The sequence below is a fragment of the Kryptolebias marmoratus genome, linkage group LG17 (genome assembly GCF_001649575.2).
Source record: "Kryptolebias marmoratus isolate JLee-2015 linkage group LG17, ASM164957v2, whole genome shotgun sequence".
Taxonomy (NCBI): Eukaryota; Metazoa; Chordata; class Actinopteri; order Cyprinodontiformes; family Rivulidae; genus Kryptolebias; species Kryptolebias marmoratus.
Genome location: NC_051446.1, coordinates 2,627,373 through 2,653,729, shown reverse-complemented (window position 1 = coordinate 2,653,729; position 26,357 = coordinate 2,627,373). Strand labels below are relative to the sequence as shown.

The 26,357-nt window shown below is 37.0% G+C and overlaps 1 protein-coding gene across 1 annotated transcript in view; it reads right to left on the bottom strand.

Annotated features, from left to right (window-relative positions):
- The window catches only part of cadps2 (Ca++-dependent secretion activator 2), a 311,669-nt gene that overhangs the window by 102,713 nt on the left and 182,599 nt on the right, over positions 1-26,357 (bottom strand). Inside the window, exons 14-18 of the mRNA XM_037980923.1 lie at positions 25,161-25,344; positions 23,674-23,797; positions 20,751-20,851; positions 12,316-12,472; positions 6,226-6,367 (exon numbers count right to left, since the gene is read on the bottom strand). Coding sequence (XP_037836851.1) covers positions 6,226-6,367; positions 12,316-12,472; positions 20,751-20,851; positions 23,674-23,797; positions 25,161-25,344 — 708 coding nt within the window. The remainder of the gene's footprint in view (positions 1-6,225; positions 6,368-12,315; positions 12,473-20,750; positions 20,852-23,673; positions 23,798-25,160; positions 25,345-26,357) is intronic.

The following is a 26,357-nucleotide window of genomic DNA, read 5'->3' as shown; positions in this document are numbered from 1 at the left end:
ATCGTGCGGGACCAGGATCCATGTAACGCTATTTTTAAGATATTACTGTGTAGCTTTATTTTATGGCTATGTAGCTAGCTAAATCAAAAGCTAACTAAAGATAAAGCTTAGCTCTTTCGGTTGTCCATTTGGTTGGCTGGTTAAACAGCTCACCTAATGTTCACTGTTATGTTTGTTCTCCTCACAGTAGCCTCTGACCCTGGTTTAAGGAGGACAAGGCCAGCCAGTGTAAATCCATTCACACTTGCAGAAAAAGGAAAAATGACAAAAGAAAAACAAGATGAGTGCCACAGGGCAGTCACAAACTTTGTTGTTAAAGGTTTGTCAGAGTCATGAAGACACTCTATACTTCAACCATCTGCATCTCTGCTGAAAGGAGTCCAACTTTGGGCCAGATTCTGCCCATATTGGGGAAACTCCAGCACCACTTCACAGTTACTGATGAGGACTCCTCCTTTCCACAGACCATCAAGGACAAAATCTGGGGTGACCTCTCAAAACGATACCAGTATGTAGCATAATCCTGTAGATTTCTCAGTAGTTTTCAAAAGGTATAATCATCTCTACTACATCATGACTACTATGCTATGTTTTTGTCTTGCAGGATGAGAACATCAGGCAGTTCTTGAAGGAGGGCACAGCCTTAGACCCAAGATTCAAGACAAAAGTGGCCGATGAAGTGTGGATCAGACTAGAAGAGGAGCTGATAAGTAGGACCTCACAACAGGTATTTATTGTTATTGATATTTTATTCCTCTTCTATTGTAGATCAGTTTATATGACTTCCATAATCTATTGAATATAGAATAAAAGTGCAATGATCCAGGCCCAGCAGATGGAGCAGGAACTTGAAAGGACAGCTGGTGACCATGACGACAACTTGTCTGAAGAAGACTGTAAAGCTAAAGTAGCAACATTGGTAAAATAAAAATACAAAAAAAACATCCTGCTACCCCCCCCCCCCCATTTCATTTTAGAACAAAATTAAATGGTTAGCATCTATTCTGATTGTCTTTTTCCTTCTTCTTCTTCTTCTTGTTTCCAGAAGAAGCCAAAGCTCTCTGCCCTTGAGGAGTTATTTGCTGATGAGGACATGGCAGTTGAAGTAAGACAAGAGAATAGTTTTAGCACCACAGAGAAGATTCAGGAAGAGATACAGCAGTACAGAGGTCTGCTATCTACTCTAACCTCAGTGAATCCAGTGACCTGGTGGTGGAATGTGAGGGACACTATGCCAATGCTGTCAAACTTGGCAACCAGGTATCTCTGTGTGCAAGCATCAACCACACCCTCAGAGCATACATTTTCTACTGCTGGAGACACCATCAGCCAGGAGCGGGCTTGTTTGTGTCCTGAGAAAGCAGACATGTTGATTTTTCTGAAGAAAAACTGCTAAGTGAAAAGGTCTTTAGTATGCAGCAGTGAGCATTAGACACTGACTTGTCACTTGTTTGCAACTGTTTTTTTGTACTAACAGTTATTTGTTTATTTTTTATGCAAGACAACTGCTTGGAATGGAAAAATACCAAAGTGAAAAAATAAAACTCAAGATTTGTACTGTAATGTGTAATGTAATTTGATTCTTCTTCTTAGAATTTATATAAAATTGGTATCAAAAAAAGTATCGTTCAGGAACCGATATCGAAGTGAAGGTATCTGTATTGGTACCGGGATCGAAAGATTTTGATTGATACCCAGCCCTGATTCTCCTCTCTGCATGATCAAAAATTATGTCTAGATGCAAGAAAATGAGGAATTTCATGGAATATATGAGCCAGAAACGCTCTCAAATAAGGGAGTGGAGAGTAAAAACTTATTTGGCACTTTGTCCTCTGGTATTTGTACGATGCTATGTGTGTGAAGCTGCAGTTGTCAGAGCAGCACACCTTTGCAGAAGTAACAAAAAGTTTAAATGGTCAGACATAAAAGTGGGAGTATAGCAAAGGTCAGCTGCCCATTGCCTCTCATCGAGTAATGTTAAACACCAATTACTGTACATAAATTACACACTATTATTGCAAATGAATGAAGTGAACCAGGGGCGCAGATGTGTCAGCAGCGCACTTCTGAAGTTGAGGAATTTCCAACTTTATGCATATTTTAGTGGTTCAGTACTTTGTAATTTAATACTGTCAACTGAAAAAGTTTGCATGGCATCCACACATTCTCACTGCAGGTCAAAAACAAACAATGTCCATTTTGAAACATAACTTATGCTTGAAACATGGCGCATGCATCTTTTTTTATGTGAATGAAGCATTGATACGTGAGGCCCCAGGTATGTACCAGGTACAAACCTGGGTGTAAACAAGTAGGACTAAAAAGGAAGGAAGGAAGCAATTTTTTGCAATTTAGTAAAAAGTGAAAAATTCACAAATATAAATAATATTACAATTTAAATAATAATGTATTTATTAAGCTTTGATTGGCTCAACAGTCAAATGTTTCAGTGTTACTTTAACATCCTTAGTAAACATATCCTCTTGTGTACAAATAGTACCTTACATTAGGTGTTTCTTTTTATGACCAGTAAAATAATAGCTTTAACTTACAAAATGTCAGGGAGACTGATTCCATGCAGGCTGCAACAGAAAACAAGTTGGTGTGTTATTATATTATGTTGAGATGTTGTAACATTGTGACATGCACAAGTTCTGCTGACACACAGCAAATAAAAATATCCTCACTATAATGCCTATGAGGCATGATTAAAAGTAACAGCCCACTAAGGAAAGAGCCACAGTGTCACAAAAATAATTTGAGAGAAAAAACTTAGTCTTCTGTCAAGCACAGCGCATGCTTACAAAAATAATAGTTGGTTTATTCACACAGAGCCAAAGCTAACAACTCACAACCAAAGACCAAAAGATAAAAACATTTTTTGATAAGTCAACAGTACATAAAGCATAAAAAGTTAAGTATCATGCAGGCAAATCAAAAGGGATCTGTGGAGTTTTGACAGGCATAGTTTCCTCATATGAATTCATTTTATTGCTGCTGATACTTTGAAAGACAGATAAAACTTAAACTGCAAGGTGACTGTTGAGCATTTGTGTCCATTAGAGGACAGTCAGGACTACAGGTCCTCATCTGGACCCGATCCCAGTTGCATGAAATTTTGATCAAATTCTCTTTTTGACTCAGGAAGGTTTACAGCTGACTGCCATGGATCTAAATGCCCATGATTATAGGAGCTAGCTGGATTTCTTGAATGCCAGTGAGAAAAGATTAAAAAATGATTTTACCCTTTATCAAAACACATTAGAACATGGGTCTGCAACCTTTACAATCAAAAAAGCGATTTCTGCACCCTACACTGAATAAAATTTTTTTCAGAGTCACAAAATGTACCTCAAGACGAATAAAGATAATACAACTAAACTTTTAAAATTATAAAATAAAAAAATATATAAAATATGGTATTTTTCGGTTTATAAAGCGCACTTAAAAGCCTTCAATTTTCTCAAAAAACGACAGTGCACCTTAAAATCCAGAGCACCTTATCTATGATAGAAGTGGTAATGCACAGCATACGGACCTGAGCGAGCGGTGGAGGCGTTTATACTTGACGCTTATGTCGGTGCAGTATTCTTCCATGAGTTTTGAACCGTTTGATTATCTTTGTGATCTCTCATACAGGGATCATATAAATGCTGATACAGGCGAACCAGCTTCGTTAGAGCAGAGGTCCCGGGCCACGGAATGTCCTTGGGTCATTTGGTACTAAGCCGTACAGAAAGAATAATTAACTTACAGTATTTTGATGTGTGTCAGAACGCTTATCTAGGTCACATGATACATTACTGCTAAAAACAAACCCACAAGCAGCAAAATGAGTAAAAAACAAATGTCTCTGGAAGCCCTAGATGGGACCGTCTGGTTACTGAGAAACAGGCTCAGGGCTCCCACTGATTCAGCGTTATGGTGAGTTGTATTCTTTGTGCACTTTATATTTGTGGTGTATCTTATTTTAAAGGGCATGTATAAACATCACCATATTGACCAGAGAACATTAGGGGGAGGAGAGGGTGTTATTCCTGCTGATAACGCAATACCAGGACGTAACTAACAAAGCTGCGAGTACACGTTGCATTTACATTTATTATGTTTTAAAAAATACCACTGTTTTCATGCCGGTCGTATCGTTTTATTTTGTTGTATTTATCCGCCACACCAGATTCTGTCATCGGCATCATTTCATTGACAAAGCCATCTTGGGTTTAGCTCCCTCCCATCTCATTTCCTTTTGTGTCAATAAGTCCTCAGAAGGTCATTCTCTAAGCTCTGATGATTTATCTTATTAACTGTACCTAATGTTCGTACAGATTATGGCAAAAAAAAAAAAAACTCCTTTCAGTCTGACACTTTCAGACTGGAATCAGCTGCAGAAAGACTTGAAATTGAAGGAGTTGGTCTCTTTGAATATTCTTAAGGCCATTATTATAGATTTTTTTTTAAATGAGGCATTTGTTTATTAATGTTTTAACTGATATGGTAGTTTTTAGTTTTCAGGGTGTATTATCTCTTGCTTGTTTTCTTCTTTTTTTTTCCTGTTATTTATTATGATATACCATATTTTCCACACTATAGGACGCACTGGATTATAAGACGCATTGTCGTTTTTAGAGAAAATTGAAGGCTTTTAAGTGGGTCTTACAGTCCGGAAAATACAGTACTTTAACTGTGTTGTGATAACTTTGGTTTTTATGTTTTGTAACATAAAACAAAAAAAAACATTTAGAAGTGTCTGAATGCTAATGATGTTTTGAAAGATTATACCAGAGTTGTGGAGAACAAAAGGGGAAAAAACACACTTATACCAAGTTCAGAACAGTTCTGGAAACAGTTAGGAGAATGTCTGAAGAGGATCTGGTACAATATTTGTAAGTATGATATAAGAAAATGCTCAAGATATAGATAGATAGGTAGATATAGGTAGATTTTCCTAATATTTATATTGTGATATATATACATTTATATAATATTTTGTTTGTTTACATGAAGGGGCGAAACTTAAAATTTGTACTGGGACCATCCTGGCTCCGGCTTCCTGTATGGTGTTTAGTAATTTAATACAGTACATGTCTATGCCTAAATGGTGCCCTAACCCCCGTTCGTGTACACAACAGTTTTCAGATTTTGCGTCTGACACTGAAACTTTTTGAACCCAGGTGTCAGAGTTAAAGTAAAATGCCTGGCATTGGTGTGAAATTGCACATGTGCACTATGTACAGCTGCAGTCAATAGTTTTCTGTGCTTGCATGGGTAGGTTAACAACAGTAACAATGTTGGATAGCAGAGTGCTCTTTTGAACATCTGCACGGGACATTATTCTGCTGCACTATCTCTTGGGTCAGCGGAGACACATTTCTCACATTCTACTAATACTGAACAGGCCTGTAACTATTTTCATGGTCCAGACTGAAGTGTCTGTGTGCATGTGCGTGTTGTTTAAATACAAAAATAAGTGCCAGCTAGTGACCTGGCATGGAAACTACAGCGGATTCAAAGTTTTTTGTGGTTTCACCTAAACAGCAATTGTGATGACAGCATTAGCATGTGAATGTGTAAGGTTTTGACGATCAACTCAAGTAAATCTTTAACATTTCCAGAAGATTGTTAACATGTATACAGGTTCTGAGATGAGAAAGCTCAAAGGATAGGAAGCAAAGTGTCTTCATTTGCAGAATAGAAGTTTGGTTGTTTCTTTTTTTATTAAGATTTACCATACCCTAGATAACTGAGAATCCACACCAGCAAGGCCAGTCAGTAACTGGAGGAACAGTTCAAAATATATCATAATGCAATGCCTTTTATATTTTATATTTCTATTAGATTTTCAGTTTTACCTTTATACACTTTTAAATTAACATCATAAACAAAAGTATAAAGTTCTTAAATTTTTTTGAGTGACTTTTCATTAGAGTGGAAAAACATCATAATTAAATGGAATCTTACCACAACTGTGTTCAATCAAAATATATGTACAACCTACGTATCTAGATAGACTTTCGATCTCTACAAAAATTTCAGCAAATTAGAAGTGCAATTGTCTCCTGGCCTGCAAATTAACAAATCTAAGCCAACAGGATTCCAAATAGAAAAGATGTCACACAAATAAAACCAAATATTTGTTTCTTTGACTGTTCATGACCAAAACGAAAAATGAAAGACCATGGAAAGGAGTTAATCCTCTAAAGCAGATTTATTAACAGGGAACCTTACCTGACGGGCTGCCAGGTCTCCCGCTCAAAGCCACGATGGATCGCCTGGGCAATGGATGACTCCATTAGATCAACGTAGCGCACCACCAGAGGGACAAACACATCCTGGAGGTGTTGGTGGAATGGTCCGTTGCAAAGGTGAGCTGCAAAGGTGGGATGTATAAGGTCAACAGTTGACAATGTGACACAAATAAGTTGTTAAATTTCAATAAAATTATTATTTTGACTTGAACTTGTTTTCTGGAGATACAGTAATTCTTTTAAGGTAGCACAGCTTTTCTTGTTTTTACGGTGGCATGATATTTTGAGTTTTTATGGTAACTGCCACCCTGTTCTTGGTCATGGGCCATGGGTTCTGTCTCTGTGGAAAGAAACCAGACCCCAGAAGAATAAACCTCATAAAACATCACTGAAGAGAAGAAAGTCAACATGGATGTGAAGTTTAAGGTTTGAGGTTTTTATCCAGAGTGGATAGATTCTTACTGTATGTGTTTCTTGCGCAAATTTAAAATCAATTTCTCATTCTAAGCCAGTTATAAAAATTTACAATGTGAAGCCTTACCTCAAAATAAACACAAAATATTTGAACAATCATAACCACTAAAATGTGTGTTGAGAAAAACTGAATAAAGATCCCAGTTTAACAGAACCACTTAATGACTGTCCACCAGCAATAACATGGAGATTTTTTTTTAACAGAAACCTGGATAGATAGCATAAAAATCCTTAAAAATTCAAAGGGTATTCAAGAGGGTATAGCTTTAAAAGCTTTATAATTACTGCTATTTCCATGTGAAACATGAGAAAAAAAGGTAAACAAAACTTTTGTTCTTGTAAAAGCAAGCACTGCATAAATCCATATTTCAAAGCTTTATTTTAAATTTTTATAACTACATTTTATTTTTTAATTCACTAAAAGGTAAAGAAAGTACAAAAACAAAAGCCTAATACAAATAATAACACAATTCTACCTTTATGAAGGGCTTCCTTATATGTTAGCAGGTTATTACTCGAGGTTAAATAAAACTCTTCCATGTTAGTGGAGCGCCATTTTCTTTCTAACTTTCTAGATGCCTGTTTTAAAGCACGTAATTCTGAATTAAACCAAGGAGCCAGCTTCCTATGACTGATCACTTTCTTTTTCAGAGGTGCAATTTTATCAAGTGATGTTTGCATTGACGTTGTAATGTTATTAAAATGGTCATCTACATTGCTGCTCTCTGTTGTATTACTCTGCAAGACAGATCAAAATAATAAGAAAAGAGATTCTTTATATTTGGTTACAACTTTCTCTGATGAACATCTACTATAATGAAAGTTATTTTCAGTGGTTGCGTGGTCAGTCAATGTAAATTTAAAGCTTATTAAAAAATGGTCAGATAGAACAGGATTGTAAGGATGTATTAGTAAATTCTTACTCTCTATGTCATATGTTAGGACCAGATCAAGAGAATGATGAAGAGAATAAGTAGGTTTGTGGACACGTTGGGTAAAATCAATTCACTCTATTAAATTATTAGAAGCCATGTTTAAGCTATCACTTTCAACATCCACATAAATAGTGAAATCCCTCACTGTTATGACTTTATCTCTATTCAATAATAAGTCAGACAAAAAAATCAGAGAATTCAGACAAAAATTGAGAATAAGGGCCTGGTGGAATATATATAACAACAAGTAAAATAGTTTTTTTCTGATTTCCATTTTGGATGAGAAAGATTGAGGGTCAAAGACTCAAAAGAATTATACCTAATAATTGGTATAGCATTAATCAATAATTCTGACTGAAAAAAAGAAGCTACTCCTCCACCTCGACCTGTTGTTCTAGGAACATGAAAATTTAAATAATTAGGAATGTTACTAACAACATCCTCCTTTTGTAGCCAGATTTCTGTAAGACAAAATAAATCAATATGATGATCAGTTATTAAATCATTAACTAACACAGACTTAGAGGACCCTTATGTTCAATAGTCCACATTTATTGGGTTTATTTTTCTATTCTATCAAAGGAAGACTTTCATGATTTAGTTTTCTTGAGCTGATTTTTGGTTTGTGTAATTCTAAAGTCTTCCTCACTAATGTTATGGGGGTGCATATAGGCAGCTTGCGCCTCGTGAGAGGCACCATCAATGCAAAAAAAAGTATATACAGATTTTAGAACATACACTTCCATCGAGATTGTGTCTTTTTCACATACTGCATCCATTACAACAGCATGACTACATAGTAGAAGACCTTGGGTGCTGAACTGGTTTGCCTACAGTCCAGACCTCTCACCAATAGAAAGAACTGAAAACTTCTCACTTATTATGAAATGAAAAATCCAGAAAAGAAGACAGGGTCAACAAATGGTTTCCTCAAGGAGAGGGAATGTTTCACAGTGGTAAACATAGCTCTGTCCTATCTTTGTTGACATGTGTTGCTGGCATGAAATTCAAAATGACCCCTTTCCCCCCCTAAAAATGGTACAGTTCATTGGTTTAAACATGTTTATTATGTTCCACTGTTAATAAATGAGATTTGCAAATCATTGCATTGTTTTCTCTCTCTCTCTCCATCCATCTATCTTTCCAGCAGACCTTGCTGAATTTTATTTGGAGTCCACTGATCTAGAAACAGATGCTGTAAACCACATATGTCAAACTCAATGTCTGCAGGCCAGATCTGACCCATGCTACAATTCTATCTTGTCCACAAGATGATATTTTATGTGTATTTGAGCTGACCCAGAGGTATACAGTATACACATTCCCAATCCTCACTGGTGGTTTAGGAGAGACAAATAAATCTTCACAGACACTGACAGTCCACAGCAGGGAGAGACAAAGAGAAGAAGTGCTGGTGAGAAGCAAGCAGGCAAGTCTCTCAGGACTTCATTAGTTTTAATTCCTCTTGCTCCATTTCATGATGATTAACACTAGCCTTTTTGCCCTCCAGAGAGTAAGACTTGCCTCCCACATAACTACTCGTCTTCTCATGCTGACAATCAAATGAGCATTTAAATAATCTGCAGAACAACTAAAAGATAATGCATTGTTGGGGATAAAAATAAATAAATAAATAAAAACTTAAAGTGAATTACAGTCAAGACACCTGAGATCAGCTGAATGGTCACTTATGAGGTTTTGTTTAAAAAAAAAAATAAATGTGAAAATGAGGAATAAAATTAGGATTTACAGAAGGAAACTCACTGGAAAATTGCACATTATCCTAACTGTCAATCATTTTTTTTTGTTTTTGGTATTTAATTTTATGGAGCTAAATTTAATCTAATCCCATTTGTCTCACTTCATTCATAATTACCAGAGGGAAAACCTCATTTGTGCAAACAGTAAAAATTATGTTTCTTCTTGGTCCATGTCTTGTCTTTTTCTATTGCCTCATTATGCTCCAATTCAAGACGGTTAATGTTGTGACACTTGGAATAATTATGCCACAAAGAGAAGATGGTAATTAGAGAGAATATAAGATATGTGCCACAAAAAATAGATTTGTGGGTTCTTCACAAAATGAATCAAGTTTTTTTGTTCCCAAGATTGCCCTTGGGCTGTCTGTCTATCTGTCCGCCTGTCTGTTACTGTAGCTGAAGTACTTGGGCATCAGCCATGTTAAATAACGCCTTCCATCTCGCCAAATCGTTTCTGGCTCCAAGACAAAGCACCACATCCGACTAACGGTTCGAGGAGAATTCAGCAAGCCCAGATTTTATTCCATTAGCCAAATAAAATGTGAACATTGAAAATCAGTTTATCAGAGAAGAATACATTTAAACACTCTAAACTTCAGCAGTGCCATACTGAGGTTTGTCAAACATCAATCAGTCACTTTTTAGTTTTTTCTTTTTCTTCACAATGTTCAGACCTTGACATATGAAGGAAAAAAAAAAAGCATTGTTTTTTTTTTGCCCCAAAGCTGTCACCATTTTAAATTCAATGCACCAATTCCAGGGTAATGTTAGTTAAATAGTGTTTTACAGTGTTATATATATTTGACATTATGCATGTATTTGTATGTGGTTTTAGAGTACTGTATTTAAGAGTATTTATTCTTGCATCTTGGGAGTTGCACTTTTAATTTCATTGTGACGTACAGTCATAATAAAGACATTCATTCACTTCATACACTCAAAAAACAGTTTCTCTAACCCTGAAATCATGTTGAGTGTTGCTTTGTTTGATGTGTTCCAGATGGTTCTCTATTCAGAAATTCACAAAATATCTCCTTTTCATCCCCTAGATAATTGTTTATCTGAGGCTCCCACTTTGTGTCAATACATGAGTGAGTAAAGATTGAGAGCGTTTTCCCTTGACCTCAGCTTTCTGTCATTTTCTTTTTCTTTGCACTGTAAAACATTTTAGATACAAGATGTGCCTAATGCGCTGTCTAAAAAAAGACAAACTCATTGAAGAATGTAGGTGCTCTGAATTAAATGTCAAGCAACCAACAAATAGAAGAATCAACTTGGAACAAATTCATACATTTCCCAATATAAAGCTAATGACAGACAGACAGACAGACAGACATATATTCAAGGACATGTAAAAGCCAGTGCCCTAGAACAAAATTTTGTTGCATGGGCTCTTAACTGAATGGCTAAAAATTCAATTTAGCAGTTTAAAGTAGCAGTGGAAAAAAAGTACAACCATGGAAGCATAAAAGCACTTATATGCATATTGTTGAACTAAGATAATATTTTAGAACATTTAAAGTTTAAAAAACCCACAACCAACAAATATATAAATAAATAAGCAAATAATAGCTCCTGCTCCAGCATTTCAGTTCTGTGTTGATGTTTGGCTTTCAGTTAATTGTTTTTTTGGGGTTTTTTTCTAAAAAAATTGTAAAAACTAAAATGTCCCTGTTATGAAAGAAACCCTAAAATTTCCTTTTTGATTGTATTCAGTACAGCTGCTAGAATATATACAATCTTCTGCCAGTGTATGGTGGTCCAGTAAATAGTTTCAACTATGGATTTAAAATGACACAGGTTCAAAACTATTCAAATTTCTGTCATACTGCTACAACAGCTTGTGCCTTCTTTAATAATCCAGCAAAAACAAAAATGGCAAAAGTCCTTCAGGAATAACATTTTCTCTCTCACACCAGTCAGTGCCAACTGTCAATAAGATGTTTGATGGATGAAAACTGAAAACTCTTTAAATATTTCCACTTTAAAAAGAGAACAATCAGCTTCATTGACTGATCGACAGACAGACAAAAAGTATAAATATTTTACATAAATACTGTCACCTCTGTACTTTAAATAAATTTAACTGGTGTTATTTAGTGACTTTTGCTTACATTTCCCATCACTATGTATTTCAAAATCAGTCTTTTTTTCTAACAACCTGAAGGCTCTCGAGATTTTAATGATGGTGTTGACTGGAGACAACAAGAAGCACAACTGTATGCAGTTAACACACACACATACAACTGTCTGTGTGCAGTTAATATACATACATACATATAAACACCTCTAAATACACATAGATTCATATACACACACAGACACACACACATACATCTTTATACATTCTCTCCAGACAGAGAGACAGATGTATAGATAAAAATATATAAAATAAACCATAGTTAGAACATAAAATAAATGTATTCTACATTTCTACCTTTCAGTAAAATGAAAATAAAATTAGAAATTAGAACTAAATAAAATACTTTTGAAAAAGGGATGGTAATACCGTGTTTACTTTTAGAAAAATTGCAAAATATTCAGTTTCTCCCGTTTTAATGTTTCTCGTGTAAATAGAAATAATCATAAAGCCTCTGCAGTCTTCCTTTTTAAAAGCCCTAAATTTTGTTTGAAGTTTGGTAGTACTTGTGTTTTAACAGGATAATCAATATGCAAATATTTTGCTTTGTTGTCAAAAAGTAAAAAGAAAAAGAAAAAACATGACTCTATAAACGCTATACCTCAGGTTAAAGAAAATCAGTGTTACTCCAGACTAGATGTAATCATCACAGCATTTTTCTCAGTGCACTTTAACAACAGCCCCAGTTTCACCAATACTTACATACAGCAAGGGTCGAAATCAAAAATAAATAAATTAATTAATAAACAAACAAGACTTACAATCAGTTCGGAGGAAGTTGTTGAGAAGCTGAAATAAAAGAAAAGTGTCCCAGGAGTCGCCAGGCTGGACCTGCAGAGCTGAATCCATATTTTTTCTGTACAGAGAGAGAAATGCCTCAGCGTGCTCAGCCATAAGATCTGGCCACCACGAGAAAGCCTGATAGAGAAGAAAAGATGCAAAAACGCTCTTCAGAAAAAAGAAAATCACATTGTTTACACCCAACAAATCACTCATGATTAAACTAAATGAGAACACCTTTTAATATAGGTTTTTAACACACAAAGGTAGCATTTAGTTGTTTTTAGTTATGATATGTCAAAGTATTAGGGTAAGGCTGAACTTACCAGATAATATGTTTAAATATTTGTGATCACTCATTCTCTCAGTTCTATTGACAAATCCCACAGTTTTTTGTTTCTTTCCCCAAATCTAACTGCAATTTTGCCTATTTGTTACAAAGACTTTTGGTGCAAATTATGAAAACAAAACATCCTTCAGCATCTATGACTAATATAAAACAAGCAATTTGTTTTCTGCTGCCTAGAAGCTGTGATAGTTCATCACCTTTAATTTCCTAACCGTTAGATTATTCAAAATTTAATCTCGAGTTTCTCTGATCATTATTAAATCATATATTTTCTTCGTACTGTTCTCTCTATTCCACTTAGATTCTTATTCATTTTCTTCTGCTGTTGGTTTGTTATTTTATCAGTTTTAGTTTTAACTGTTTAAATCTTTTGAACATTCATGTAAATTTGTTTTCTTCATCTATTTCTTCTACCTTTTTTTCTTAGAGTATTTAATTAACTTTATTATTCTTTATTCTTTTAATTTCTTCTTTATTCATGCCCTATTTATTTTGCTCCTTCTGAAGCAGCCTTAAAAACAACTCCATCTTGTTAAAAAAATACACCCTTATTTGTGTCATTACACTGTGTGTTTGTGTGTATTTTTGTATGTCTGCATTTTAGCACCATTTTACAAGCAGCTGTTATTGAAATTGATGTTTTGAAAATGACTCGTTTTAAAGACCATGAATCATCAGGGTGGTTTAATGTTGTTTGTTGACAGTAGTAGCAAACTGAAAAGATATATTTATGATGCCTGATGATTCATTCTTCAAGGCCAGTAGTCATTCTTTACCCGTCTTGCATCTCTACTGCTGCTTCTTCCATCAAACCGAAAAACTGACCTCTGGACATCAGGATGAGATTTAAGGCTGGTTGCACTTTTCTCTTGGAGGTCCTTTAACTGCCAATAGTAGAGGTCACTTGTGCAGACTGAGCTCGGTCTGATGGAGAGCCACGCAGCATCAATGCTCTCCAGTCAAAATAAATCAGCAGGTACTTTTACAACAGCACCTGCAAACTATTTTGACCTTGTTTTTGATTTAAAAGCAGCCAGCAGTCACAGCAAGTGAAGATGCCTCACATCTGTCTCTCTTCATTTAGACTTCAGTTGCTTTTAACAGGTCATTTTTACTAATAAGACTTTGGTCATCAAGACCCTTTTAAGACATAGGACCATGAATCAAAGTAGATCTCTTGTGACTTTTTTGATACTGATCAGAAAAACAAACCTCTTTCACGCCAGTCTGAAGGCTGATCTCCACAAAATAAACCATATCTGTTACCAGCATAAAAAAATGAATGTTTGCATATGGTGTAAAAGTCTAAAATAATGACCTCCGTGTCAGGAAATTTAAGATAAAACGTTTGGAAGAGCCTAAGTTTTATACATCAGTCAACCATAACATTATGGTCACCACCTGTGCTCACCTTTGTGCCTGCTCTGTTCATGGCAGAAGGTAATATTTAGATTGTGTCAGATTGCAGTTCTTGACGCACAAAAAGCGTGCAAATTATTCACACCTGTTGACCTTGATGGGTAAATCTGTGCAAGCAAATAATTAGTATTATTTGCTTTGTGAATTTGACATGAAACATGAGTAGATAATGGGTGCAAATGATGCACAAAACATGGAGTAAAAAACAAGTTGTGCAGTCTTAGTGAATCTGGGCCTGAGTCAAAGACGCTGGTTCAGACACAGTTTTAGTCAAAGCAAACACAAGTCTCTAACTTCCTGCTACTTGTGTAACTGAACCCATAAATAATTCATCTTATTTAGCAAGAAATGGACAAATTTAAGAGAAGACAATAATATAGGTATATATGTGCAGGTTAGCTTTAAACTATGCTGAACTGAACTTTGCGTCGTTTCCATCTCCCAGAAACTAGACAAATGAGTCCATTCCAGGGGCCTCATGTACAGTGTAAGCCATTTTTGACACAAAAGTTCAGATGTATAAATAAAGAACTAACAGTCCACATCGCCTTCATGGCTGGTATATGCATGTTTTTAGTTTCTGGTTCATTGCCAACACTTAGAAGGGGTGTTGAGAAATTGTTAATGATGCAAAAATTATAATTGTACACACCTGAGACGAACAATTAATATAGCCATGCATATGAAATTACATGAGTAAATATTAAAATGCGGGCAAAGTGGTGACAAAAATACTTTAACAGCAATAGCAATGGCTTTATTATTGTTATTATTGTTATCGCAAATAGTACTGTGCAAAGAGAACATGTATTTAGAGACAGAAGATTTTCTGGCACAAGATAAAAAATTGGCTCATCAGTGCTTTAGTTTTCCAAGGAATATCCTGTTGGAATTGCTAGTCTTGGACTGTGGCATGGTGAGGAGCCATGCTTTCCTCATAGCCATCCAGCTGCTGACCACACTGGAGTTCCTAGCATCAGGGGTGCTAATATTTTACATAAATACCTTCACTTTTGTATTTCAGAGGGAGCTGGGCAGGACTGGGCAGTTGATCCTGAAGCAAGCAGCCAGCTGTGTGGAGGGGAAGCTGACATACGCATGCCAGGTACAATTTATTGAATTGGTTTAATGTTAATCCATCTCATGGACATCAAGTTGTGTGCCCCCAAACACCATTGCCCCTTCAGAGCATTATTACTAGTCAGTTCAAGTGAGTGACTTCCTGTTTTTTGCTGGTGAAACTACCCTTACATGTGATCACATAATCCACAAAAAAATCACATATTTCCACATGTGATTCCCATTTTCCACATGTGGGTCACATAATCCACAAAAAAAATCACGTTTTCACATGTAGAAATGTGATCACATGTAATCACATGTAATCACATGTGAAAGTCACATGTGATTTTGATGAGATTTTTTTGTAAGAGTACAGTTTCAGAGTTCTACCAAGCCCCAAGAGCCTCTGTATTTACAGTAGGTAGTCAATAAACGTGTGTAAAATTTGAAATGCCTCAGCCGTAGAAGTGTGCTCCCAAGATCTGATTTTTGATCGTACAGAGAAGATAATCACACATGCAGGGAATATTTGCCTTTATTTGCATATTTAAAAGGAGGCGTATCAGGGGAAGAGTCTCATGTTTTCTCAGTTCTATGTTGGTCTGGATGTACAGAGGAATTGTGCTAGAATTCATTGTGCCAATCGTTTCAGACATGAGTGGTTTTTGTGTGTACGCTGTAGTCTCACACAGACAATTGTGAGTAAAGTAATCAACGTTTTATACTTTACCAGACACTGGTAATTTAGTAGTTGGTTGTTGTGTAAAGAAGCTGTGCAGTCAAAGGATTAGGAGTTTTCTGATATTAGGACAACACAAAAGTGATGGGAAGTAGTATACTAAATGTTTCACTGAAACCAAGATTTTTAAAAATCCTTTCTAGCTAAAAAGTGTTTTTTTTTTGTTTGTTTGTTTTATTCTGATAGGATGCCCTTGCGATTAGGAAAAGTATTGTTCAAATTTGTATTTGGGTTTTGGTTGATGCTACGCTTCAGAAAAAATAGAGGAAAATAAGTTAGAAGACGGTACAAGAAATGAAAGTGGGAAGAAGAAGATAAGAAATCCAAAGGTTACTATGAAAAAAATTATGTGACCAAAAGAAAAAACGAAAGGCGAAACATAACAGGTAAGGACAGTGGAGCATAAAGAAACGTGACAATAACAAACAGATGAGGAGACATAAATGGAAGTGAATTAGAAAAAGTGAATAAATAAAAATTCCTAATTTTTCCAGTTATGCAAAAGGTTTGCACTGTAAACAGCTAGTAAACGTATTGTACCTTGTGAGGACATCTGGTTTTTTGCCCTCCTTTTATTAAACAAATGTGTAAAAAATGTGTGAAAGCCTATTAGCACAATATTCATTTACAATCATTGTACAATAGGGGTGTAACTGTACATGTATTCATACTGTGACAATTTGGTACAGATGTTTTGAACATGCCTAATAATAAATTCATCACTAACAGGTGAGTGGGCACATTTTTTTTTTATCTGTATCTTGCAAATAGCCGAGACAGAAAGGAAACAGAGAAAGATACTGTTTAAACAATCCACATCAAACAAAGCATGGCTGGTTCAGAATAAAATACAGAAGCAAAGACAGCTGTGTGAAAAAAAGTTCTGCCCTCCCTCTGATCACGGACAGCTGCAGCAGAGGAAGACCAAAGATGCAGGTATGGCAGGCAGTTCTATCATGTAAGTGACAACTGGTCCTTATCTGATTTCGATTTACACAAAAAAAGAGTCTCAAATTGGGCTCATGGAATACAAACATGAGCAGAGGATTGGAGAATAAATAAACTTACCTCTTTTCCCTTCCACAGCAGAAGAAAAAAAGAGAAACAAACAAGACTGTAAGACAAAAAAGTAAGTTGATCCAGATTTTACCTGTTATTAAACTGCTGCAAGTTCTTCTGCTGTGTTAACAAGCCACTGGTTCCTGAGTACCAAAAATAGTATTTCTCAAAACCAAGTTCCTGAGGGAAAAACTTCCTCAAACAACACCATTGTGTTCCTGTGTGGACAGCCTAAACACAACCATTGTCACACACCCACCTCCTGCCTAACCTATGTCCCCAATAATGACAGATTATATGGTTGAGATTATGTGGCAGATGCTAGTTTCTCAATAACAGTAAAATCTCTATATACTGTAAAACTTCAATAAACAAACAAGGCTGATGAACAATAACAGCCTTAAATAGAGCAGAGTAAAAAAACATTATTATTACACCAAATTATCTATTGTCAAAAATGTTTTTATCACTTTACTAAACTGTCAACTATAATAAAATAAACATTGTAGAAAAAGATCAAAAATATGCATCAAGTATACACTTAAAAAAATGTGGGAAATGAGAATAGTTTTACACTTGTGTATAAATAAATGACCCAGAGGATATGTTTTTAACATCACGAGGAAAAGTCTTCTCTCCACAGCCTTCCTATCAGTAAATACTGACCCTGAAAAGTGTCCATTATGTCTGTAAACTTTAACTCCCAGTCAACAGTAGTTTGATGTGACACAAAGCAGAAGTTCTACTTTGTTGTCAGTCCACAAAAATAATTCAGCTCTTTCTTTTGTATTCACCATTCTGTTTTCTTCTTGTGTTTACTGTTTGGAGCTTATGCTCCATGTCTTGCTTCCTGTTTCTGGTTACAGTGCCACACACAGGCTTGGTATAGTTACAACATTATTTTGGGTTGTTTTCTGTGTTTCTGTGCGAATGAAAACATTTATGTAAACAGTGCCACGTTTACAAGGAAAAAGATCATTTTAGAAAAATGGGTTCCTGTGTGGACAGGGGCCAAAGAGCTGAGTTTCACAGCTTCTTTTGTTACCTTGTTCACATAAAATAACTTGAAATGAAATTATGCGTTGCAGTGGTCACTGGATGTTTAATTTTTGTGTACCATGTGTTTGTTGAGTACTTTGAGCCAGTGTTTTTAGTGTTGTCTATCTAAACAACTTATCTTTCATTACAAATTTAATCAGAAACCCACAAGTTTGAGATGATAGTTAATAGAAGTTAATAAAATTCAAATCCAATACTAATTTGAACTGCAGAACAAAGAAGATCTCTCTAGTGAGTGCAGCGATGAGACGTTAAACTGTTTGACTTCCCTTTAAATAAAACAGCAATTAAAATCAACATGCAATGAGCAATAAGGCAATGAGCATGTTGTTGACAATGATGTTATCCAGGTAAACAATTATAATTTCTAAATTAAAACTGTGACAACTTTGTGGCATTGCTCTGACAAAAAGCTTTTAACTTGTAGTTAACATCACATGTGAAGCTCGGAGCACAGAGCCACTGGTTGCCATGGCAGTGGCAGAGCGCGATGTGGTATTAATAGCACAGAAACAGATGCCTGAGCGCCATGCTGTCACTTAAGGCCAATAAAACCGCCACATCTCAACACCTATGATTGATCAGTTTTACACCTTGGCATCAAACGCTGGGCACATATGGGCCGTGGGCGTTGTTTTCATCGTGTCTCTGCTGCCGATGTTAATGCAGTGTCACCACTTGCCGTGTCATCTGCCACTTGAGCACAAATGCTGCCAACTGAAGCTAGGGAAGAAAATGAGTAGTGCTGCAAAAAGTGATCAAGAATATAAATGAAATGATCAAATGACTTGTGGAACTTTTGTTGCTGCCACTCAGAACAAAAACAGACAGCTGAGTTTCTGTGGGAAATTAACTCAAGGAGGGAGACTGTTTTAAGTTAAACAGCTCTTATTACAAAACCAACATAAACAAGCCACAAAAGACATGTAAAAGTTACTTTATGTTGACAACTCTTCCCAACTAACACTTTAAAGAGAGCTCTCAAATTCCAGGCTACTTTGAATTCTTCTTCTTCTTCTGATTATATTGCTGAGGTATGATCTTAATTAGATAACAGCAACACATGTTTTTCCTTGAACTACCTGAATATTAATATAGTCTTCCTGTTTGTTTATATTTGTGAGACTGACTAGTTGAAAATTAACCTAGAGAAGAAGATTTTTGTTTAAAATGCCCATTTGTACTGATGAGGTCAACTCATAAATATAAGTTATTTAGTAATCCACAATTCAGTTAACCTTAGTTAAAGGGCACCCAATATGCAAAATTCATTTTTGCATGTTTTTGTACTTCCATTTGGGTATCTACTGCTTCTAGAAATAGTCCCAGCGCAAAAAAAAAGATAATAATAATAATAAAACCGCTGAACAATGTCTGCTGGAAAAGGAAAATGTTCTGTTGTCAGCTGCAATATAGAACGTGTCTTTATTGCCCCTGTCTCGACCCACTACCAGTCGGGTTTCAGACCCACTTATTGCTGCTCTCCTACTTGACAAATGTTGGTTAGGAACCGCTAAGTCCCCCTGACCCAAAGTCAGAATCCTAAGAATTTGAATATATAACAATAGAAATGTGTGTCAGAACCGCAGCATTTAATCTTTCAGTGAGTTTTTATGATTTGAAACGGGACATGGAGTTGGGGGAGGGGGGTTAGGGTTTTTATGTTTTTTAATGTAGTGTGTTACTGGGGTGTTGGGTGTTAGGAGGGCGTGGCCAACAGCAGCTAATTTGCATAATAGTGACGTAGCCCTAAAACCGCTCATTCTAAAATGAGCTAAATACAAGCAAAACTGATCAGGTGAAATATCAATATCTGAAAATGATTCTGTGTATTAAATGTAATGAACATGTTTTGTGTAGCCCACAGATCTATCCTAACTTGTTCAAGGAAGCATAATAGGACCCCTTTAAGGTAGCTAACGTTTGTGTCTAATTTTAGTCAAACTAAAAGACAAACAAAGAAATTATGTGAGGCATTCTTCGCGAAATTGCAGGGAGATCACACACTTTTCCTGATTTTCACTGCTTTGAGTAAATGCATTTTCAACAAGAAAAAAAAGCAAGAATAGAAATGGAACATATTGTTTTTTAGATTCAAATTATATCTGAACCTTTTTATAGCAGCTTGATTACAATGGAATTATTGTCCCCTTATTTCCTGTTGCACTTCTGCACCAGAGGTTTTTACAGAGCCTGACCAATGTTTGAATTTCCCATCAGCGAACAGGTAAACAGCTTTTCATTTGATCAGTGTGAAAATGGAAAAACTCTGCATAACTTAAGAGTTTTAACTGCAATCATCTCTGTATAAAAAAGGATGAACAAACAAAAAAAAAAACTAAATAAGTGTCATTGAAATTATATTTGATAGTTTCCAGTGCAATTAGGAGGGAACCCAGCATTCAGAACCCAAAAAGAACTAATATTTATTGTATCTGAAACTAATAAAATAAAAAAAATTGGTAATGAAAATTATCTTGTGTATAGATTTCAGTATTTACAGTACAGTACAACACTGCTCTGCCTGCTGTAAAAACAAACAAACAAACAAAAACATATTTTTGAGGCTGAAGCTAAAGAGCATTTTGTTAAATACTAAATGGCATTTTCTAACTATGTTTGAGAATTTTTCTCTTCAGCCGCACATTTGTGTTCAAAGATCCATGAGCCCTGGTATTTATGTTATGTATCAAGAAACAAAATAAATAAGCCTAGATAGAACAACATACCTCTGAATGATGTTCATCATTCTGCTGCAGGACTTCGATGCAGAGTTCGCCCAACCTCAACATGTCCTTAAGTTGCTTCTCGGCTGCTTCTTCAGGGTCCACTGAAAGTTTCCAAGAAAATACAACAAAACACATAACAAAAATGATAAAACAAATAAATATTGATGAAAAGATTTGACTTTACACAATGACATTGTGTATTGCTCCATAAGCATTTTTTTGTGTCACACAATTTAAGTGTACATTTTCTAATTTTTTGCTCATAAGCTATAGTTACATTTAAATAAATAAATAAATGAATAAATAAATAAACCTTCCATCATGCCCTATTTGTTCCACATGGGCACTTCCACTTTCACTTCAAACTCGAGTCCTCTTCTAGAGGCCTGAGAGCTTGAGGGATCTCTTTAGTATCTTAGCTGTTCCGAGGACTGTGCTCTTCTGGACAGAGATCTCTGAGGTTGTTCCTGGGATCTGTTGGTGCCACTCTTCCAGTTTGGGGGTCACAGCATCACGTGCTCCGATGACCACTGGTACCACTGAGGCCTTGACTCGCCAAAACTTCTCTATTTCCTCTTTCAGCCCTTGGTATTTCTCAAGCTTCTCGTGCTCCTTCTTCCTGATGTTACAGTCGCTTGGGACTGCTACATCTATCACCACTGCTTTCTTCTGTATCCTATCTATCACCACAATGTCTGGTTGGTTAGCCATCACCTGTTTGTCAGTCTGGATGTAGAAGTCCCACAGTATTTTAGCCCTGCCATTCTCCACCATGATTGATGTTTTTATTTTAGTATTTCTAAATTTGATTTTGATGTTTTTATCTCTGTATTTCTGTATTTGATTCTGTACCTGATTGTTGTTTTGTAAAGCACTGTGAATCGCCTTGTTGCTGAAAAGTGGGTCCTGCCTGGTATGATAGACCTTGTTAGATCTTGTGCTGAGGGCCTGCTCTTGTGCTGCCATGATTAGCGCCTCTCTGCTGTCTTTCAGTCCAGCCCTTTCTAGCCACTGGTAGAATTTGTTGATATCATCCATTTCCTCAATCTGCCAGTGGTACATGCCATGAAGGTTCTTCTTTATCTTCTGCCATGTTGGGTTTCTGCATCAGTATTTTGGTTGTTGCATCCTATAGTAGCTCTGATGATCACTAGTCTTATGCCTTCTTCTTTTCTCCTAGTGCACCATCTCGGGGTGCTGGACTTAGGGTGAAACCTTCCATGCATAGCAGCAGGGTATCTGATGCCTGGCAGTGCATATGTGTTGATGGCTTGGACTTTGTTCTTATCTTTCAGCTGGCTCTTCAGGACATGCCTTACTTTCTGTAGGTATTTGGTTGTGGCTGCCTCTTCAGTTGTTATCACCTTTCCTCTTATGGACACCATTTGGTTGAACTTATCAAGTCCAAATTACTTACCAACGTCCTTGCTGTATATCCTGGTGAGGTGGATCAGTGAGTCAATATCTCGCTGACCTTTGGCATACAGCTTGATGTTATCCATGTAGAGGAGGTGACTGATGACTGTTCCACTTTGGGGCTGGTATCCTTAGCCACTCGTTGCAACCATCTGGCTGAGGTGGTTCAGGCCCATGCAGGACAGCAGTGGGGACAAAGCATCACCTTGGTATATACCGCATTTGATGCCGACTTGTGCAATTGGCTTTGAATTGCCCCCTGGAGTTGTCTTCCACATTTCCATTGAGTTCTCAATGAAGGCTCTTATGTCCCTTTTCCATCGGCTCTAAAGGTCCCGGCTCCACTCTACTCCGCTTGCTTTGCGTGCGTTTCCACCGGCATTTTTTCGAGGCCAGTCCCTGCTTTTTTGGTCCCTCCTTTGGAGTAGGGCCAGCGGGCCGGCCCTGCTTTCGTGGGTGACGCAAGCTTAGCTCCTGTTCACTCATTGGTTGTGGGTGTGGTCAGATTGAAGCGTAAGAAGAGTGAAGAATACAACGATAGACAATTTTGGAACGGTAGCAAAGTAAAAGGACTACAAACAACAGCGTTAGCTTACCCTGCAATGTTTATGCCATCTGTCCCACAGCTGAAGGCGCTGTAAAGCCTGAAATCTCCGGCGGATAACAGCTGTCCTACTCCGTGCAACAATCCCGGCATCCGGAGCATTTCTTTCACTGCGCCTCTCTTCCTGAAGTCTCAGGAGAATCCCCATAAGTTTAAAAAACAGCAACAACACAGGGCCAAAGTTGTCCATAGCTCTTCTGTTGTCTCCACAAATGACGCCAAGTACACTTTGGATGGTGTGGTGGAGAATACCCTGTTTATTCTACTGGCTTGCGCTTCTTGAGTGTACCTCCTCAGTCGAGGAGCCAGAGCTTTGAGGCGTTGTTTGGCAGTTTCTAGAGCCTCGGGAATGGACAAGTTGCGGCATTTCTGCGGTGGATGCTTTTTCAGTGCACCTTTCTGTTGCTCTGACAACTGGCTGATTTCTCTCTGAGTTGCCTTGATCTTAGTTTCCAGCCTCCTCCTCCATGGGGGACAACATTCCCTATTGCTTGTAGGCTTGATCTTATAGTCAAGTATGTCAAGGATCAATGTTGCTGTGCTGTATATCAGCTTATTGGTCTCTGGGATGGTGTCAGTAGGAATACTTAGCAGTGCAGCATTCACATCTTCTAGCAGACTTTCAGAGGGTACATCGTTCCTTAGCCTCCACAAGGAGTGCAGGTCATAGGTATCTAGCTTGTTCGCAAGCTCACTTCTGTTTAATCTTTTGATTGATTAGGACAGGGCACATTAATCACCATTACAACAATTCATGGTAGTGTAAATTTGCAGGAATTAGCACAATAGCTAACTTTTATCCTTTGTCTTAAGACAAAGTGTGTGTGTGTGTACTTTTCATCCTAAAAAACTGAAAAACTGAAACTGAAAACTGAAAACTGAAACTGAAGGGGCAGCTCTCACCCTTTATCTGAGCGTAATCCAGTAGTTGACTGTAGTTGATTCGTGCTGCTTTTTCCAGACACCTTTGAACAAGGTTTTTCATTTCCTCTGAAGGAACAGGTGTGGTGATGTCTCTCATCAAAACCTGAAACAGTGTAACAACACAGGTTTATGAATTTTGGAAACATGAAAAGAAGTTTTTTATGAGATTGCTTTTGTATATAAATATTTAACACCAAAGAAGTTACACTTGTTTTTTTTTTTGTGGCTGTTCCCTTTTAAAGGGGTTGCCACAGCAAGCAAACTCACAATAAAGATTTGGCAATTGTTCCCTTCCTGACGCAACCTGGGCTCGAACCTGCAGCCTCAGAATTACAAGATCACAGCACTGACCACTGAGCGACCTTGCAAAGAAGTTACAGTCAGAATTCCAAGTCGGAATTTGTCTGAATACAAATTTTTCAAAATAAAATGCGTTAGTGCCTCAAAAAAACAAAATTTCCTCTTCACACAAATTTGAGCTACCCTGCTGAGCATCTATCAACTCCCATGTTGTTTTGTCAGTACAGTGTTGCTGCCACACACGTTCTGTTCCTTCCATGTGTTTGTGTTTTTCCTGCTTTGTCTGTGCCTACCACAAATATCAGCAAAAAGCAGACAGCAAAGAAGTGAAGAAGTAGATTATATAAAAACACAATGGAGATTTGTAAATAAAGACAATAAATGTGGCCAAGGGAGGGCCGTGATTTGCAGATGTCGATCATAAGTCATTGATCATTGGTCATTAAGATCAGCTGAAAAAATCATGTTTGAGTGTAAATGCAGTTTTCAGAAAATTCCCTGCTTAAAAGTTCTTGTCTCTTGCACTGATTTCTTCTTTTAACATTGTGAAGCTCTACTTAGAACCTTCTTAAGATCCAATAGTGCAAAATGCAAATTCTTGCAATTTTTTTGACTGGTCTTAAGATTTTGATCAGGAGTGTATATATATATATATATATATATATATATATATATATATATACATATATATATATACACAGTTGTCCTCAAAATTATTCATACCCCTGTTAATTTTTGTGATATTCTTTATTTTTGTGAAGAAATTGATGCTTTTTCCAAGTTTGTCTATGATTGCTAAATGAACAACAACTTAGAGAGTGAAATCAAAACATAATTCAAGAAACTTTTTCGTTTCATGAGTATATAATAAATTACTTTACAAAAAAGCCATGTTCAAAATTATTCATACCCTGGTTCAATGTCTTTCTTTAATAGTCAATAGTGTAGCCTTTGTTTTTTATGACTGCTTCGAGACGATTCTTGTATGTGTCCACAAGCTTCTTGCATGTCTCCTGTGGGATGTTGGCCCACTCTTCCTTGGCATAAGCCTCAAGCTGGATCAGGTTGGTCGGCTTCCTTGCCATCACTCTGGTCTTCAAGACTCGCCACAAGTTCTGAATCGGATTGAGGTCAGGGCTCTAACTTGGCCATTCTAGAATGCTTACACCACTGTCCCTGAACCACTCCTTCACTACCTTGGCGGTGTGTTTAGGATCACTGTCCTGCTGGTACATCCAGTTGTGGCCAAGCTGGAGTTTCTCTGCAGATTCCTTAACATTTTCATCAAGGATCCTAATGTAAACCTCCTTTTTCATACGTCCCTGGACCTTGACAAGGTTACCTGTGCCACTGGAAGAGAAGCATCCCCATAGCATAATGTTTCCACCACTGTGCTTGACTATGGGCACAGTGTTCTTTGGCTTGTGTGCTTCTCTTTTCTTCCTCCAGACAAAGGCAACATCCCTATAGCCAAACAACTCCAACTTCGTCTCATCAGACCACAGGATGGTTGACCAAAAGTCGGAATCATGCATCAGATGCAAAGGCCAGGCGTGCCTTCACATGGTTCTTCCTAAGCATTGGGGTTTTCCGAGGTCTACGTCCATGGAGACCTCCCCTGTGCAAGACTCGCTCAATGGTGGATCGTGACACCTTCGTCCCTGCCTGGTCAAGTGTTTCAAGTAGGGCCTTGGTTGTGGTCCGGGGGTTGTTGTTGACCTCTCTGCAGATTTTCCTGGCAAGTTTAGGGGACACTTTATGCTTCCTGCCACAGCCACTGAGATTTCTAACGATGTTGAACCTCTTGTACTTGTTGATAATGCTCTAAACAGTTGCCACAGGGACCGCTTTGAAATGGCCTTGTAACCCTGTCCTTCAGCATGGGCATTCACAAGACGTTGTCCTAAGTCCTCACTGAGCTCCTTCTTCTTTGCCATGATGACAGCAAATTGTGAATGACCAAAGACTTTGCCTCAATTTATACTCGTCTGGAAGGATGATTTTTTTTTTTCTTGCAAGAAGCTTGTGGACACATACAAGAATCGTCTTGAAGCAGTCATAAAAAACAAAGGCTACACTATTGACTATTAAAGAAAGACATTGGACCAGGGAATGAATAATTTTGAACATGGCTTTTTTGTAAATTAATTTATTATATACTCATGAAACGAATAAGTTTCCTGAATTATGTTTTGATCAATCAATCAAATTTTATTTGTATAGCACATTTCAGCAGCAAGGCATTTTAAGGTGCTTTACATAATTAAAAAACAAAATAAAAACAGCATGTGACATTGAATAAACAGTAAGAAAGAGGAAAAACATCGAAGACATCAAAAACCCGCACTCTAACCCTAATTTAG